The following is a 16,972-nucleotide window of genomic DNA, read 5'->3' as shown; positions in this document are numbered from 1 at the left end:
CACTGGATGAGTATGCATCCTTTTTGTGTTGGTATATTCTTTTGTGAGATTTTGATACATGTGGTTAATCCTATGGCATGGACTTGTTTAAATATTAAACTTAAACTTCATAAAACTTAAAATGTGATTCAATGTTATGGAACCCTTGAGGAATGTGACTATTATTTCTTTTCGTATGTATGTATGTGATGTGTATCTTAGTTATTACTTCCGCATTATTATCTCTTGTATGTTTTTATCTCTATAAAAAAATTCTAGCAAAATTAGCATTTGTATAGTTTAATTTCTCTTGGGTTCCCTAGCGAGGTGTTACATATGACTCCCAACACACGCACGTGGGGGCACACGCGCACACACACACACACACACACACACACACACACACACACACACACACACACACACACACACACAGACACACAGATATAGATATAGATATATATCCTAGACAACTAAGAACACAGTCTTTTGGTATCGGAAATTCATTTATTGACGTAAGACTATCTGGAAATCCAGACAATCTGGCCAAAGTTTCTCAAGGAGTTAAGCCTATCAGCTTAATAATAGCTACAAAAATGTTGTTATAAATATTTTATTAATAAGATACTAGGTTTCTTCATGATAATTCTAGATGACATTCTTTGATTCTCAAATGAATAAATGTGCATCTTTAAATGAAACTAGCAAATCCATAAATTAAGAATTATATATTAGGTTGACTCATGATGACAAGTGAAATGATTACAAGATAAGAGTTTTTTTTTTTTTTTTAATTAAATGAAGGCAAATCATTTTCTATGAAAGCAACCTCAATCAAGCCCATTCTCAAATATCTAATCTAAAATTATAAATGATATTATTTGAAATCATGATGAAAATAATTAGAAAATAATTATAGAAAAGCAAAAATTATAATATATCAAAATCAAATCATACAACATTATAATACTTGTAATGAAAATAAGACAAAACCCCCCAAAAAGTATGCATATACTTTAGCCATCATAACATAAAATATATGGGTTACTTCTTAATTATAGAGATATCCATGTAATGGAAATTGTTAAATTGAAATCATGGGATAAGCTACTTTACCAAAGTATAGTCAATAGTAGTGTTTAAACTCAAACCTTGTCTACCTTTCTTGAAACACCACTAAGTGCCTCTTACAAGAAATACAAGATAGACTCATATCACTATAATCCTTGTTTGAAACATAACTAAATGCCTCATGCAAGAAATACAAGACAAAGTATAATGAAAATAAAACACAACCCACAAAAACTGTGCATATAATTTTCACTATGACAACACTACATTTATGAATTACTTATTATTAATTTTTATGCAATGAAATATTTTTAGGCAAATTAATGGGATAAGTTACTTGACCAAAGTGCAACTAAGTAACTAGTGTCAACATTTAGATTCAAACCCATTTTACTCTCTCAATTTGGTTTAAATGTAGAGAACTTATATTCTTGATATAGAAGTGACGAGTTCAAATTACAAAGAAGTTAAGGTATTTACACCTTGTTCATAACATAATCGAGTGCATCTTACTAGGAGTACAAGGTAGCTCCATATTACCATAAGCCGTGTTATAGCCAAAAAAATAGATTGTTGAATGTCCTAAATTAAAAATTTTAAATAAAAAAAAAAACATTTCCACTTCTATTACCATAGATTACAAGACTAAATATAGATTACATCTTAATGTTATGGATTTCCATGAAATGAATTTTTTAAGCAACTTTATGGGTTAAGATACTTTACCAAAGTGTAATTAGACAACAGGTGGGACTATTTAGACTCAAACCTTCCTTCAAACATGTTCTGTACACCTAGGTTGCTCTAGTGGCAGAGAACTTATACTCTTGAAATTAAGTTCACAAGTTCAAGACATGTAAGAAGTAAGGTATACATGCATCGTTTGTTTCATAGTTAAGTGCCTCTTGAAATGAGTACAATGTAGTCTTGCATTATTATAAGTCATTTATAGGTACAAAAATAGATTGTCAGATATTATGAATTATAAAGACCCATTTCTATTTCTATTTTCATGGATTATAACACGAAGCATGATTTACTTTTTAATAATGCTTATTTTTATCTAATGGCAATAATTTGAGTGCATGTATTTAAGAAGCTACTTTACCAAAGCATGACTAGGCAACAAGTGGCAATGTTTAGATTCAAACATTTCCTCAATGTTGAGGTAGAGATGACATGTTCAAATCACATTAGAGTTAGAATCATGATAAGCTCACACTATTCTATCCTAGCACACACAAAAATCATTCTCATGATACAAGAGTATTATATAATATAATAGAGTTGTGTGCATATCCAAAGCTTGAGAAGATATAATTTAAGATTGATTATTAGAAACACAAACCCACTAGACCATTCTATCCTACATTTTAACCTGTTAGCAATACTCCATTAATAATAGACATGTATTTTAGTAAATTATTAAAAAAAAGTAAAATCCATTTCCATTCTGTCCTAACGGTTACTATTGGCAATTCCACTTATTCATCATTTTGAAACGAGGTTTCCTGTCTAAATATTCGAGCTGTCGAAGTAAAAACGAAATCTAGGGAAGGTAGAAAGCAGTGAGAGTCATTTGGATAAGCTGGCAAACGAGTTTTCTTGGCAGGCGGCTCATTCCGTGTAGTTTAGTGACCCTGATAACATTGTAAGTTGTGGGCTTTTACAGTCTGTCTGTGGAATATGGTGATTCCTGGACAAGCACAATGCACGTGGTTCCCCACGTTACACGAGAAAGGGTGCGTGGAATCTCTCTCCTCATGTTGGCTCTGGTACAGACATCCCCATTCACCTTGTCTAATCGATTCATGCGTCCATTCGCAACTTGCAAAAACCCACCCATGCTTTCATGGGCTCCATTCTCCCATCCCTCAGAATCCCCTTCTCTTGCTCCACACAACCTACACGTGCCTGGGTATCCAGAGGGAGTGCCACCGTCAAAAATTTATTTGGCATTTAAGGATGTTATTTCGGCGTGAGCTAAGCTCCTTGGAAACGATCCAGTAGTCATTTAGGCTAATTTCGTGCATCTACAGTTTCTACTCCGTGTGTCGAAAGTTGTCGGTTTTTTTGGTGAACCTTCGTAGGTGAGTGAAGAGCTTAAAGCTAACCTTTCAACTTTCCCACATTTACGGAGCTCTTTGTAGAACTCGTAGAGTGCAAGGTGGTATACGAGTGTCATTTTAAAAAGTTCGCCCAATACCCCCACTAAGACCCCCAATAGTTGTTATAGTACATTTTGCACAATGGACCAATCAATAGTCAAGAAAACTAAAAAATGAAAAATGGCAAACGACTATTAGTGTTCATGGTGATTTGTTTTGGCATGTTTGTGTGCAAGTACCAAGGTTTTTTTGGGCGGTAATTGAGGGGAAAGTTAATGGTTAACGTGACAACATTGCATACATGGATGGCATTTGGTTCGTTTCCCCTATAAGATAATTCAGATTTGTGACAATGTAGCAATTATTTTTGGTAAAGCTCTGGTTGTTTTGTACGATAAACCATATAGATCATGAAGAATTCATGTTGATTTTTTCGTAAAAATCTATATTGTTTTCACAATTTCAAAAATTGGTTAATGGTGTATTATGTCAGAAGCTTAGTTGTGTCCTATTATTCTGGTTTTTCAATCTTGTAGTGTCATTAAAATCATTTGTTTATCGTTAAAGAGTTATTAGTTAAACGGACAAGGAAAATTTATTGGGACATGGTTATTCTCCATACAAAATAGTACTTATTGAATACATTTAGAGGTAAATCCAATTTTCAATATTACAATAGATTTTCGCACAATTTTCATTGGTTTGATCTTCATAATCCACCTCCACAATGTTGTAAAAGAGTAAAAAGTTTGATTAAAGCACATTTATTTATGTTTTTGCTAGTATACCACTTTGTGTGCATAAGCCATTACTACTTTATTGATATCATATTTTTAGAGTTTCTATATCATTCCTCATGTTAGTGCACATGGTGTTTAGAAGTTTATCATTGTGCTCAGTCTGTGCTTGAATGGTAGCCACATTCACGAGTTTAGAAAACTCATCATCAAAAGCCTTGCACAAAATTGTTGTGCATTGTTGAATGTTTGTTGGAGTGTCAATAGGGCTTACTACCTTCTCCATCTTGTCCAAAACTATGGTCAAAGTCTTCTCAAGTGACTTGACTGATTTCTTCTTTTCAAGAAGTTTGCTTAGAGAAGATATAAGGTTCTTTGCCTCATCTTCTTTATCAAATTGAGTTGGAGCTACCATTGCTATTTGAGTAGGAGGAGTGGAAGTTTCTACCACTACTACTATAGTTAAAGGCACACTTGAAGTACCTACTTTAGTATTGGTTTCCATCTTCTATGTGACATCCTTAGTAGTCTCTACTCAAAACACCCGATACACAATTAAAAGCTATTTGTGCATAACCGTTCAATCACTTTTACAAATTTTGTAGGGTTTGAAATAGTGAATATGTCAATAGAGAACATATATCCAACATCACTTGAAGAAGAGCATTTTTGTTACCCTTATATTACTAATTCTCTTGTGTTTCTTGTAACTACTTAACAAATAGAATATTATCTGTAAGCTTGAGTTAGTAAGATCATCAAAATTTAATGTATCGTGTAGGAGCTTAGGGTGCATAATGCTAGTTCCATAGTGGCTATGGGCACCCTTCTCTATATGTGTAGACAAAAGGTTTAGATACTATTTACAGGTTAATAGTTATTATGGTCTTATGTATGGGAGTTTTTAAAATTTTATTGTTATAAAGTTGTTATGGTGTTGTACATGAGAGGTTTTAATTTTTTATTATTATCATAAAGTTGTTATGGGGTTGTGCATGAGCATTTTTTATTAGATTTATGATTCAATGAAGTCATAAATAAAAGACCTCGTCTTATATACAAATACACAACAATGACAATTTAACAAGGTTTGAATCTTGATTACAAGAATAAAAAGATAGAGGTACTTAACCTTCATAATGTACCAACACCCATAATTGATACATTTATAAAACTGAAAAAATGTATCTATTTTATGAGTTATGTTTATATTAAATTAATTATATAGTGACACATACAATTTATATACTTGGGTTTATGTATATATTTTCATCACCTTTATTGGCGTTTTCAATAACTAAAAGAGGGGCTAATGCTTTACCTCTATTGTTTCAATGTTCAAAACTTTAAACAATATCTTTAAGCTCTCATTGTTGGTGGCATGTTGAAATTTTCATGAAAATTTAATTTAATCTTGAGAAATGTTAAGGTGAATGACTTTCGAACCCTCATATCTATAAAGTAATCTATAATCTATTTCATCAAAAATATAAACTTTTTTCTATTAGGATAAATATTAAGAATATCATCAAAGTCTAAGTTAGTGAATAGTCATTGTTGGGAAATATATGTTTAAATCTTTTAAATATTACTTTGTAAAGAGAAAATTTGTTCTTTTATTCTAAAGTTTATATTTCCTCATATATACATATATATATTGTATGTGTATGCATACACATATGTATGTATGTATACACACATATATGTATGCATGTGTGTAGATATGTACACATTTATTGTCATGAATTAATTTAAGAGTTAAAATAATTTACATGATGGAGTAGGGGAACTATAAGAACCAAGACACATGGTTGAATATAACGATCTTATTACAAATTTCTTTATCTATGTTAATAAGCCTTTTGAATAGAGAAATGCAATTTTAGAATATAGAACGTGAAATAATTAATTATGCAACTAGAAACCAATATTATTCCATTATATTATATCTATCACTACCTTTCTATATAACTTCTAATAAAAAATATTAAAGAATTAATTAAATACTAAATATGTATATCAAAATTTGACATTTAAAAATCATATCTTTATACCTCTTTATAATAAATTAATTTCATAGTAGATTGGAAGAAACTTTGTTTAAAAAGGAAAAATCATGAAAATATGTAGTGCAAATAGAAAACCTTACTAATCTATAAGGATTTTGGTAGCCAATTTCTATATAAACATGGTATGGTGGTGGTGAGAATAAATCTTTAATTGTCTTAATATATGTGTAGTACAAATAGAAAACCTTACTAATGTGTAAGGGCATTGGTGGCCAATTTCTATATAAACATGGTACAGTGGTGGTGAGAACAAACCCTTAATTGCCTTAATCTATGTGATCCAAAAAGCAAAAAATGAAATGCTTGTATAATAATTTCATCAATAAGACAAAGTTTGGATATAAATCCACTTTTAAGGAAAGTGGTTTGGAAAAAGGACTCCCTATATTGTTGACATGCATTTTTTCTTTTGACATAATTCTATCTAACCATAAATACGTGGATCTTTCGAAATATACGAGAAGAAAGTTTGATTATATAGTAGTAATAGTTGTGATAATAATTGTATATATAAAGTTTTCTATATTGAATAATTAAATAAAGTATATTTATTTAATTTAGAAAGTAATAAATTAGTGATGTTATATTAGTAATATATTTTTAGTGGTCATATTATTTTATTAGGACACTTAGACAATAAATATATTCATATAATAAATTTGATGAACCACAATAATGATAGAACACATGTATACATTTTTCACATCTCTATTTACTTAATATAATTTTATAACATTATTACATTAAACAATATAAGTAAGATATGCTAATATCAAACATTATCCATTAAATTTGGAAGTGCTAGTATCAAATACTATACATTAAATAAGGAGCTAGGATATTTATTATGATGTACTACCATGAGATTATATGAGAAATAAAATCAAGATGTATTGTTATATGACATTATCCACCAAATGAGATGATACCATAAATTAAGTTACATTACTATGAAATACTGAAGAATAGAATTAAGGTACACACCTATCAAACAAAGTCCACTACATATATAGGTAGATAAAATTTAAGTACATTATTATCAAACATTATTCACTTAATAAGGAGATACAATAAAAATAAAATTAAGAAGATACAATAAAATTAAGGTCCACTATTATGAAACACTACCCATTAAATAAGGAGTAAAATTAAGGTATAGTACTATCGAATATTATCCACCAATTAAAGAGATATTGATAAATACTAATTTTAATTTTAGTTATTAATATTAGTAATAATGAATATGATGATTAAATTGTGATTCTTGATTTGCGAAATTCAAACATCTTTTGACAAAAACACATTTGCCTCAAATTCTATAAAACTTCAATTACCATTCATGCTTCATTTATCATTCATTGGAAAAATCTAAATTAGCCTAACGTAATGTAACTTGTGTTCTTGAAAGAAATGCCATAAGCTCAAATACCATAGTGGTATGATATGTGCATCTTGTTTGTAGCATAGTTAGGTGCCTCATACAAGGAGTGCAAAGTAGACTCATATTATTGTCACCATATATATACACAAATGGCTAGTAGAATCAAAAAATTATTTACTTTCTTTTCTCTTGGATTTTGCTAATCAAAAGCCAATTAAAAATTATCTGATGGGCCAATAACCCTTCATTTTTTGGGAAAAAAGGTGAATAACTAGATCGATTGCGAAACTTTATTGATACCAATAACATACAATTATTGGGGTATTTGTAAATAAGTATAGGATTAATACAATTTTTCTGGGGTTGCCAAAGCTAACATGTAATAGGGGAAGAGACCTAGTAGCTGCCTAAGCTAACTTTGCACACCTAGAACTCTTGATTTGTACCTCAAAATTTGACGATTTTTAACTTTGCACACGTAGAACTTCTAATTTGTACCTCTAAATTTGATGATTTTTTCAATGAACCTTTGTAGGTGACTAAAGATCATAAAGCTAACCTTTTGGCTTTTTTGCATTTACAGAGCGTTTTGTAAAACTCGTAGAGTGCAAGGTCTAAACGTGTCATTTTAAAACGTTTGCTTGAGCCCATTATGATCAACTATTAGTACACATGTGATTGGCTATTAGTACATGTGATATCATTTTTTAGGGTTTTTTTAAAAAGGGTAATTGAGGGGATCTATAACAGACATGTATTGGTCATTGAAGCCCTCGGCAACTAGATCTCTTCCCCTTAGAACAATAGAAAATATATTTAGAATAACACTTTGAAATGACCACTTTTAACTATTGAAATTATAACAAATTCTATAATGTACATATTAGTAGAAAAAAAAAACTGATTATAAATTAATTAATTATATTATTTAAAGACAATAGTGAAGCTTTTCCCTAAGCAAAATATTATTTGAATTTTATACGCGTTCTTAGGCAGCTATGCATTTTTGTGTGCGTACTTCCGCTCTCGTCGGCACAAAATTTGGCAGCTGCACTGGATAATTACGCTTGCAAGTGGCCATCGCATCCGCGACAGTAATTATTTCGGCCGCACGTGCAAGGTGGAGTGCACGTGTAAAACTTTTAAGTTTACGAGGTGTGCTTTTCGTTTACACTGGTTAGAAGTTTGAACAAATTTAGACAGGGAACTGTTGCACTGGATAAAAAATTTACTGTACTTGAACTGTTCTGAAATGGTGTACATGCAATTCAAACTCTCTGAAATAAATCTACAGCATAAGTAGAATTATTAGATCTCCTTTAATGAACGCCGTGTTCTTTTTATACCTATACGGAAAATTCTTCTGTTGATGATGAAGATATTTAGAAACTGGGAATTTTAATGGCGTACTGTCCACAGATAAATTGATTGCCACTACTTTTATTAACACATTTTAATACGAGAGCACTATACAAAAATTTGTTTCCAAAAGAACTGAATTTCCCATATAATATTTGGTAATCTATAGTACAAGTAGTAGGTCAGTTCAAAAACTGAGCCCCGAGTATGGTAATGCTGTAACAGGACAAACTTGGAGTTATTATTGTCATATTTTGCCCGCAGTACACCGATCAAAAGAACATGTTTGTGGATTGAAATTCTGGATTCAGTATTATCTCGATGTTCTTCCCAAGCTTTTTGACCGATTGAATGCTGCTCTGTATCCATATAAATAAGTGCTGCAATGGTACAAGACAACAGATTAATTAAGTACATGAGATTTTCAAAATCCATATTAGTTGATAATTTTTTATTGACATTGATTGTGGAAAAGTTTCTAGTATCAACGTTTCAGTTTACTACATGCAAAAGAGCAAAGGAATTGAAAATGAGGAATCATGTACTATAACACATAACGTTGATACTATGAATCATATAGTATGACCCAAAACGTTGCCGAAAGAGAAAATTATCAACAACAGATTAATGTCCATGAATGGAAAATTTATTAGCTGGGTCTGAGAATTGAAACTATGGAGAATGTAAAATACCTGAGTTTGTCATAGGCCGAGAAGAATATAGTAGATCAAAGTTATTGGTAATGCAATCAACATGCCAAATATCACTCTGAAATCATGGATAAGTAATGGAGATTTGATCAGATGCTTTGTTCACATTTATGAAAGCCTAATCAGCAAGGAAAAATATGGGTTTTAAATGTAACTTACGCTGTGCTTAGTATTTCAGGATGTATATTGTACTCTTTGGCGAAAACAAATGGAACAATGCCCTGAGGAAGTGCCGCCTGAAATAGAGCAGATAAATACATTTTTCTCTAAATAAGATCTATGGTAAGAAGAAGATTATTTCTACAATTCATATGAAACTATTAAATTTTGTGTTTCTGCATTCAATTTTAGAATGTGATCTGAAACATTGATGTAAAATTATTCACAGAGTTGAATTCAGAAGCATAAGATAGATCTATGGGCCTTGAAATTCTGTTTTCATAGATTTGGGTTAATAAGAGAAATTGGTCTGACGGAAAGCACCCAACCTAAATGTCACCTATGTTTTCAAGTCAAAAATATGTTCACTGCAGATCAGCTTAAAAAGGCAATGGCGCACTACAATGGGTTGTTCTCCATGAATATATTCACTGGTTTCTTATCTATGAATCGTATTGCAAGTATATACAGTGGTTTGTTATCTATCAATTGAGTTGTGAGTGCATTGTTATTTATGAATTGTATTGTATACTTTCTCCAAATCTTCTAGAATAAATTTGTACAAATATACATTGAAGAATTTTAATTGAAAACATGTATGATCTACTTCGATCGGATATTAAAATTCTTCTATATTATGTAATTTTTTCAAGATAATTAGACTCAACTGATAAAAAAATACCTGAACAATGGCAACGTGTAGCAATGTTCCCCTAAGACCAATAGCAATGGATGCAGCTGCCATTACAGCAGGTCCAGTAAGAAATCTAACAGTCATTGCAAAGGTAGCAACGGATTTTCCACATGCTATGATTCGCGGTTGTAGCGCCATGAACAATCCTGTTTGTTATTTTATCCGACTGTCAGTTTGAAACGGTGAAAGATCATACTATTCTTGATCCAACTGTCAGTTTGAAATGGTGTTCAGATAAGTAGGAGATATTTTCTACAGCACATTAAGATTTAAGATTTAACTATGTAATTTTCAAATCAAATTCTTTGACTTCAAAGCTATACAGCCCAATCATAATAGCAATATTGCAATTCTTGATCTTTTAATGAAGTTTAATGATATATGAAGAATTTATGTTTTCTTTAACATTAAATAGAAACAGATTGATAAGTCATATATTCGACATATCAAAATTGCTAAAAAAAAAAATCCTCTCAATTAAATAAAGAGATAAGAAGAAATTATACCCAAGCTAAACATGGCCATGCCGAGACCAGCATCAGATAATATGGCTATTGAACCGTACACCAATTTTGGCATTTTAATGTTCCACCTTCAAGTGACAATGTCCAATATTGACAGTGTTAGTTCATATAGAAAACAAAAGGAAAACATTGAAGAGTTTATTAATATGATTTTCTACTATGGGAAAAGTTAGTCAGTGCAAAAAATGGATTGGAACTCGAAGAACGAAAAAAGTAAAGTACCTGAAAGCCACAAGTGACCATACAAGGCCTAATACGCTAGAATAGGTGTTGGGATTTCTAATAAGTTTTCTCCATACCATGATAAGGATAAGCCTGGTCATGACACTAGCAGGAGGCATGTTTGTTTTATGTCTTGATGATTCAATGTGGTTTTTGTCATTGAAGTCTACAGAACAGCCTGGATCTAATTTGGGATTAGAACCCGCCATTTCCACATCCTCCCCAATCGCCTTCTTTGTTGGACTGGAATGCCCACGACCAAATTCTTCATATGGTTCACTTGGTTCTTGTTGCAAGCCTGCTCCACATAAAGAACCATTAGAATATCTTTTACTTTTTCACTTCCAAATTTGAAATCCGCTCAAACTTTTCTTTTTCAGACTATAAAAGTGAAGTTGAACATATCTTTAAACTGAATGTTTGGAGAAAGATTACAATCAACCATTGTATATTGTATTTGTTCGCCATTAATTGTGTTCAGATTCCTTTGGAGATGATAATTTCATAATGTCCATCGGCTGTGGCCTTCACAACTTCATTCAATAAAGAAAACTACCATATTGGGAAATTCTGACCATAAAAAAGGCCTGGGGACCATTCCTTGACAACAATTTATGTACACTTTTGCAGCTATCTTTAAACATCATACATAGAGGGAAAAATTAAGCTAAAAAATGTAAGCTAGTTTTGACTATTTAACATCTTTAATTAAGGAAACAAGCCTTTGTATGTGACTATTTAACATTTTTAATTAAAGAATCAAACCTTAGTATTTGATGTTTAAGCTTTCCTACCAAAATAACATTTCTCTGCATTGATAGACTTTCCCACCAATGCTGAAGAACTGAAGGGAAAACCACGAGAAAAGGCTGAAAAATAAACGAATCTCATGGAACAGTGTGAGGACACTGTTTTTTCAATGATGTTACAAACTAAAAGATAAAAATACTGCCAATAGTATGAAAGCTAAATGAGCAATGTGACTAATGAATAGTTGTTGCCACTTAACTAAAAAGAAGATAAACTCTTACCTTTCCCTTCAGTGACATGATGATCTGGAGTTTGGGATTTGGGATCATTTTTTACAATGTTGTTATCTGGAGGGACTCCAAGCTGGTTTGCATCTGAAACAGGTGAAGCGCTGGAGCTCCAAACAAACATATGCAGCTCCTTGTTAGGATCCCCGGGGTTTTGATTTGGCGACCGATTGATTCCATCCTTTTTGGCTGTCCTGCTATCGTTTGGGGACAGAATGCCAGGGTTAGGAGCAGGGTATGATTCAATTCCACCGCTTGTACTTCTACCAAGACTTCCCTGTGACCTTAGCCCATACTGAGACATGGAACTTGCAGGATACCCATGAGACCCAAAACGCCCGTGATTCGATCCCTTGACGTCCTTGGGTACTTCTTCATCAAAATTGGAAGTTCTGGGAGTCGGCCCTCTGGACGAATTCATGGAATACATATCTGCCGACTGGAAATTGGACTGCCTGGGACTGAGATTGGCTGCTCCTCGGTGATTTCCAGATAGCATTGAGTAGAAATCAGAATGGTTGAAGCTGGATCCTCTCGGGGTAGGATTGCGGGAGGACTGAAGAGAATAGATCTCCGCACCTGTCAGATTCGAAGGCCTCGGAGTGAGAGAAGGAAGAGACCCTAACCCCTGTGATCTGTACCCAAAAATACCAATGCAATGAGACTACTGGGAAATTGGTATGTAGGAACTACTAGTAAAATTGTCAATAGAAGGGTGTGTACAAAAATTAAATATCATTAAGAATAAGAAAATTTATGAGATATTTGAGCTTGTTATTTCTGGATTCAATTATAAGTTTTTGCAGCAACATGATGGATCACATTTTGTGATCCATTCTCACGATAAATATGAAAGAGATCATAAGAAAAGGATTATTCCTTATGCTCTCTTTTATATTCGTTCTGATGATTGATTACAAAATGTGATCCGAAATGTTGCTCTCTTTTATGTTCATCCTAATGATAGATCACAGAATGTGATCCCAAATATTGATACAAAAACTTCTACACAAACAGTACACCCAATTAAATATCATATCTGAGATTTACAATTTTACGATCATTCACACTGACTTATGTCTTATCCACAAATGGATTGGTACGAACATAATTTGTAGCTTGAGTTTTCTTGCTCAGCATTCACTTGCACCAAATGATGTACTTAACCCATGGAATTGCAAGGGGGAAGGTTCCAGTGTACTAATTCATGGTTTCCATGGTTGGTAAGGTTCCAAGTGTACTAATTCATGGTTTTCATAATTGGAAATATTCCGATTGTACTAAATCATGGCTTCCATGTTGGGAAAGGTTCCCTGAATTCTGTCTATTTCATGCGCTCCATGATCAAATTTGTTATTCATTTAGACATCCTTTCAACTTATGTGTTAAATTTATATGGACCAAGTACTTTTGTTGTTGCAGACTTCAGAGCTGCTTTACGACTAAACTATTGTTCTTTTACATTTACAAAATGATTTGTTTTGTCACATCTGCATTTGAGCCACACTTTACTATAAGATTCCTAAAATGACTCTGACATCACATTTACAAGAACTCAAACCTTAAACCCCTCTAAATAACTAGGCTAGGACAAACTAACTACAAAAACATACCAGCCCACTACCAAGACATCTCTATATATAACTGGGCTAGGACTGATCTACCTCCAAAACCTACCAATCCCTACAGTCTGAGGTATAGATTGTTCTACAAGAACTCCAATCTAAGAATCACTTATATGCCTGCTCTATCACTTCAAACTACTGGCCTTTGCAGATGGCAACGGCTATGCAGGCATGAAAAGCGTTTGTCATATTTAAGAGATATTATTTTTGAAAAGTTATAAAAAAGATTAAATAACAAAAACAGTTTTCATGGCTGGATAGCTACTACTTAGCAGACCACAGTGTGATTGTTCTACAAGAACTCAAATCTTAGAGTTATTTATCAGCAAGAATTTAAATCATTTTGTATGGGGAAAAATTTGATCTGTTGAAGTCCAGAGGCTGTCCCATAGACTATGTTTAGTCACGTAGATCTTAAATTTTTCGCTGTCTTCTATATGTCTGTTGTACCTCTCAAAACAACCAACCCTTACAGTCTGCAATGAGGTTTGTTCTATAAATCTCAAATCCAAGACCTGGGTATATACCCCAACTAGGGGGTAGTGGCTACCCAGCCACAAAAACCGTTTGCATTGTATAACATTTTAGAACTTTTTAGAAAGTAAACTAAATGTTTCCTCTAAATATGTTCAATGCTTTTCGTCGCTGCATAGGGGCTGCCGAGCTAGGGAGCTAGGGGACGGCATCTATGGGGCCACTAGAATACACTGCCCCATAGGATTTATTTTTTCTATATGCAGCTTACAAAATATCCTACAAGGCTTTTACAAAAAATATCCTCTAGAATTGTGCATTCCGGTGGCCCCATAGCCATAGTGAGCTAGGGACTGTTCTACCACTGAAAATTACCGACCCTTGCAGTCAAGGGAGTGGATTGTACTTCCAACAGTAAGAGACATTTATTTTAAGGGTCTGGTCTCCGAGCTACCAAAACGCGTTTACTTAGGAGATTTCCTGTAAGGTAAGAGGACATAAAAGACTTTCCGGTGCAACAGTTGGCCTTTTAAGCCAATTGGGGGGATGCATTCCTACTTATACTTTATTGAAGGCCTATATATGTCAGGTTAACCTGTCAATATGGTGTATGATTGGAACTACCGAAGTGTTTCTAAATGGCGAGAAAACAGACCTGGAAGAAGTGGATCTGCGGACGGTCACATGAAGCTTCCCATCTTCCCCTATCTCAGCTTCAGTCTGAAGAGGCTCTCTCCCATCCAAAGAAACAATATCCGAGTCCACCCTCAACGAAATAATTTCAGCGGCCGTATCAGGAAACTGTTCCATTATAAGCATTTTAGCCCCCCTGTACTCAAACAAGATGAGCATGAGGGTATACCAGATAACGCTCTGCATAACCACCACCTGAACCATTAAACTCCCAGAGGACTCCCCATACATGCCCTTAAGCAGAGGAATCCCCATCACCAAAGTATTAGGCAGGGTAGACAGCGAAAACAATGTAATCATCCACTCCAAGCTACCACTCCTCCCAAACTGCGTCCAAGTGCCAAGAACAGCCAATATAATAACCTTCTGCAAGGAATCTGCGGCTATGAATCTGTAATTCATGGCATATATATTGTTGGTGGAGATAAAATGAAAAGAAAGCAGCGGGACTGCAAAAATGGCCACAAAGCGGTTTATCCCGGAGCACTGATCGGGACTAAAAATCTTCCACCACTTCACAGACCCATATGCCAAAATCATCGCCACATAAAGTGGTACCACCGCGCTGAGTACATTGTACAGGTCCTTGGCTGTAATCATGTTTCGCTTCAAGAACAAACAATTTTTATCAGATTTGAAAAAACTAAAGTACTAAACTCTGCATAAATCTTTCAAATCAACCTTGCAGATCACAGTACACAACCCATTTGGAGGAAAATGACTAGATCAGAATTTAAAGGTTTCCCCAAATAGATACGCAATGTTGTTTCAAATTCACACTCACGGCAACCATTTTGCTTGCTTAAAACGAATTCTTCATACAGAAACAAAAATCGTTCCTTACCTTACCTTACTAATTGTCCAGTTCAATCAGCGCTCTTGAAACTGAAGCATTCCTTAAAGGCCCAACAATTTCTGAACTATAAGCTGAAACAAGTAACGAGGCAATTAGGCAAATGGGTATGTGATGAAGGCAACGAATGAATGGAGTAATGCTTTATTTCGTATAGCAGACCCGAATCCCACGGGTGTGGACTAGAGCTTTCACAATCCTAGGCTGCAGCAAACGTAAAACGCGAAGCCATCACCCCATATAATTGGGTAATGAACAGTGTGGAGTACGTGGAGTAATCAGAGACTTACACCATGGACTAGACATGGATCCAGACTACAAACTAGAGGCCCCCCGTTCGGTAACTATCTCTGGACTCTACTGACAAACGACAAGCTACCTCTTGGACCGGTCTATTCCATGCCCAACAAATCGCAAAATCACAGAACTAAAATGCTAGCGAATTATACCAAATTGCCGGCAAACTTCTTATACGAGAGATGTTGCTTCTATCTTCTATCTCTTTATAGGCACAAGTGCCAAGGTTATCTGGGTACTTCCCATTTTAGTGAACCTACGAAAGGGAGTAAGGAAAGAAGTTAGTTTTTCACTTCCATTTTGGTGAACCTAGGAAAGGGAGGAAGGAAAAAATATTGATTTTTTTAAAGAAGTTATGGTATGTGGTACTATGTAGATATGTCTATATATAGTTTAAAGTGATATGAGATTATTTTGTGCGCTTTTGAGGGAGAATTGAGTGTGGGACAATTCTATATTTCTTATGAGAGATTCTTAATTATTCTTCAAAAGAGGCATACATGTATTTTTCAAGAGTACGAATTATGTCTCATTAGGCTAGAAATACACGAGGAACTTTTGAACATTAGGAGAATGGTACCAACAATTCTTGTTGATAATCTTTTGTACATTATATTTCTAAATGGTGCATAAGATTTTGATTGTTTTTGTTTTCAATCATTTCATATGAGATTTAATTGCTTATGGCTATCGTTTTGACTTCTAATTAGTCAAGACAAACATTGTCGGAATCGCAATTTACTTGAGTTAAAAAAATAAAAATAAAAACTTTTAGAAGTGTTGTTTGATACCTACCTAAAGATGGTTTGATAACTATACACTAAATTATCTAAAGAAATTGCACAACTAGTGGAAATACATATTCCTCTAGTAATCGTCTTCACCAATACTTACCCACAAATGCTCTGGTAGTTTCGTGTATGTGTAGTAATTTGTATATAGGCCGATGTATGGTTTAAAGTAATATGAGATTCTCTTGT

At 33.6% G+C, this 16,972-nt stretch overlaps 1 protein-coding gene across 2 annotated transcripts; it reads right to left on the bottom strand.

Annotated features, from left to right (window-relative positions):
- Window positions 1–8,823: 8,823 nt before the first annotated feature.
- LOC149557595 (putative auxin efflux carrier component 1b) lies at window positions 8,824–16,172 on the bottom strand. Of its 2 annotated transcripts, none has more exons than XM_089832234.1 (9): window positions 15,687–16,172; window positions 14,805–15,448; window positions 12,045–12,685; window positions 11,014–11,311; window positions 10,774–10,859; window positions 10,256–10,413; window positions 9,574–9,650; window positions 9,397–9,472; window positions 8,824–9,084 (listed from the first exon to the last, which is right to left on the bottom strand). In XM_089832234.1, exons 2-8 carry the CDS (start codon window positions 15,440–15,442, stop codon window positions 9,406–9,408), a joined length of 1,965 nt encoding a protein of 654 aa, XP_089688360.1. In that variant the 5' UTR covers window positions 15,443–15,448; window positions 15,687–16,172; the 3' UTR covers window positions 8,824–9,084; window positions 9,397–9,405. The 2 variants fall into 2 exon arrangements, with proteins under 2 accessions (XP_089688360.1, XP_089688359.1); XM_089832233.1 differs by having other exon boundaries at window positions 15,692–16,135.
- Between the last annotated feature and the right edge of the window lie 800 nt (window positions 16,173–16,972).

Source organism: Cupressus sempervirens, chromosome 5 (genome assembly GCF_028749045.1).
Source record: "Cupressus sempervirens isolate cs-2001-9-10 chromosome 5, ASM2874904v1, whole genome shotgun sequence".
Lineage (NCBI taxonomy): Eukaryota > Viridiplantae > Streptophyta > Pinopsida > Cupressales > Cupressaceae > Cupressus > Cupressus sempervirens.
The sequence above is the reverse complement of the archived record's forward strand: the minus strand, read 5'-3'. Positions and strand labels throughout refer to the sequence as shown.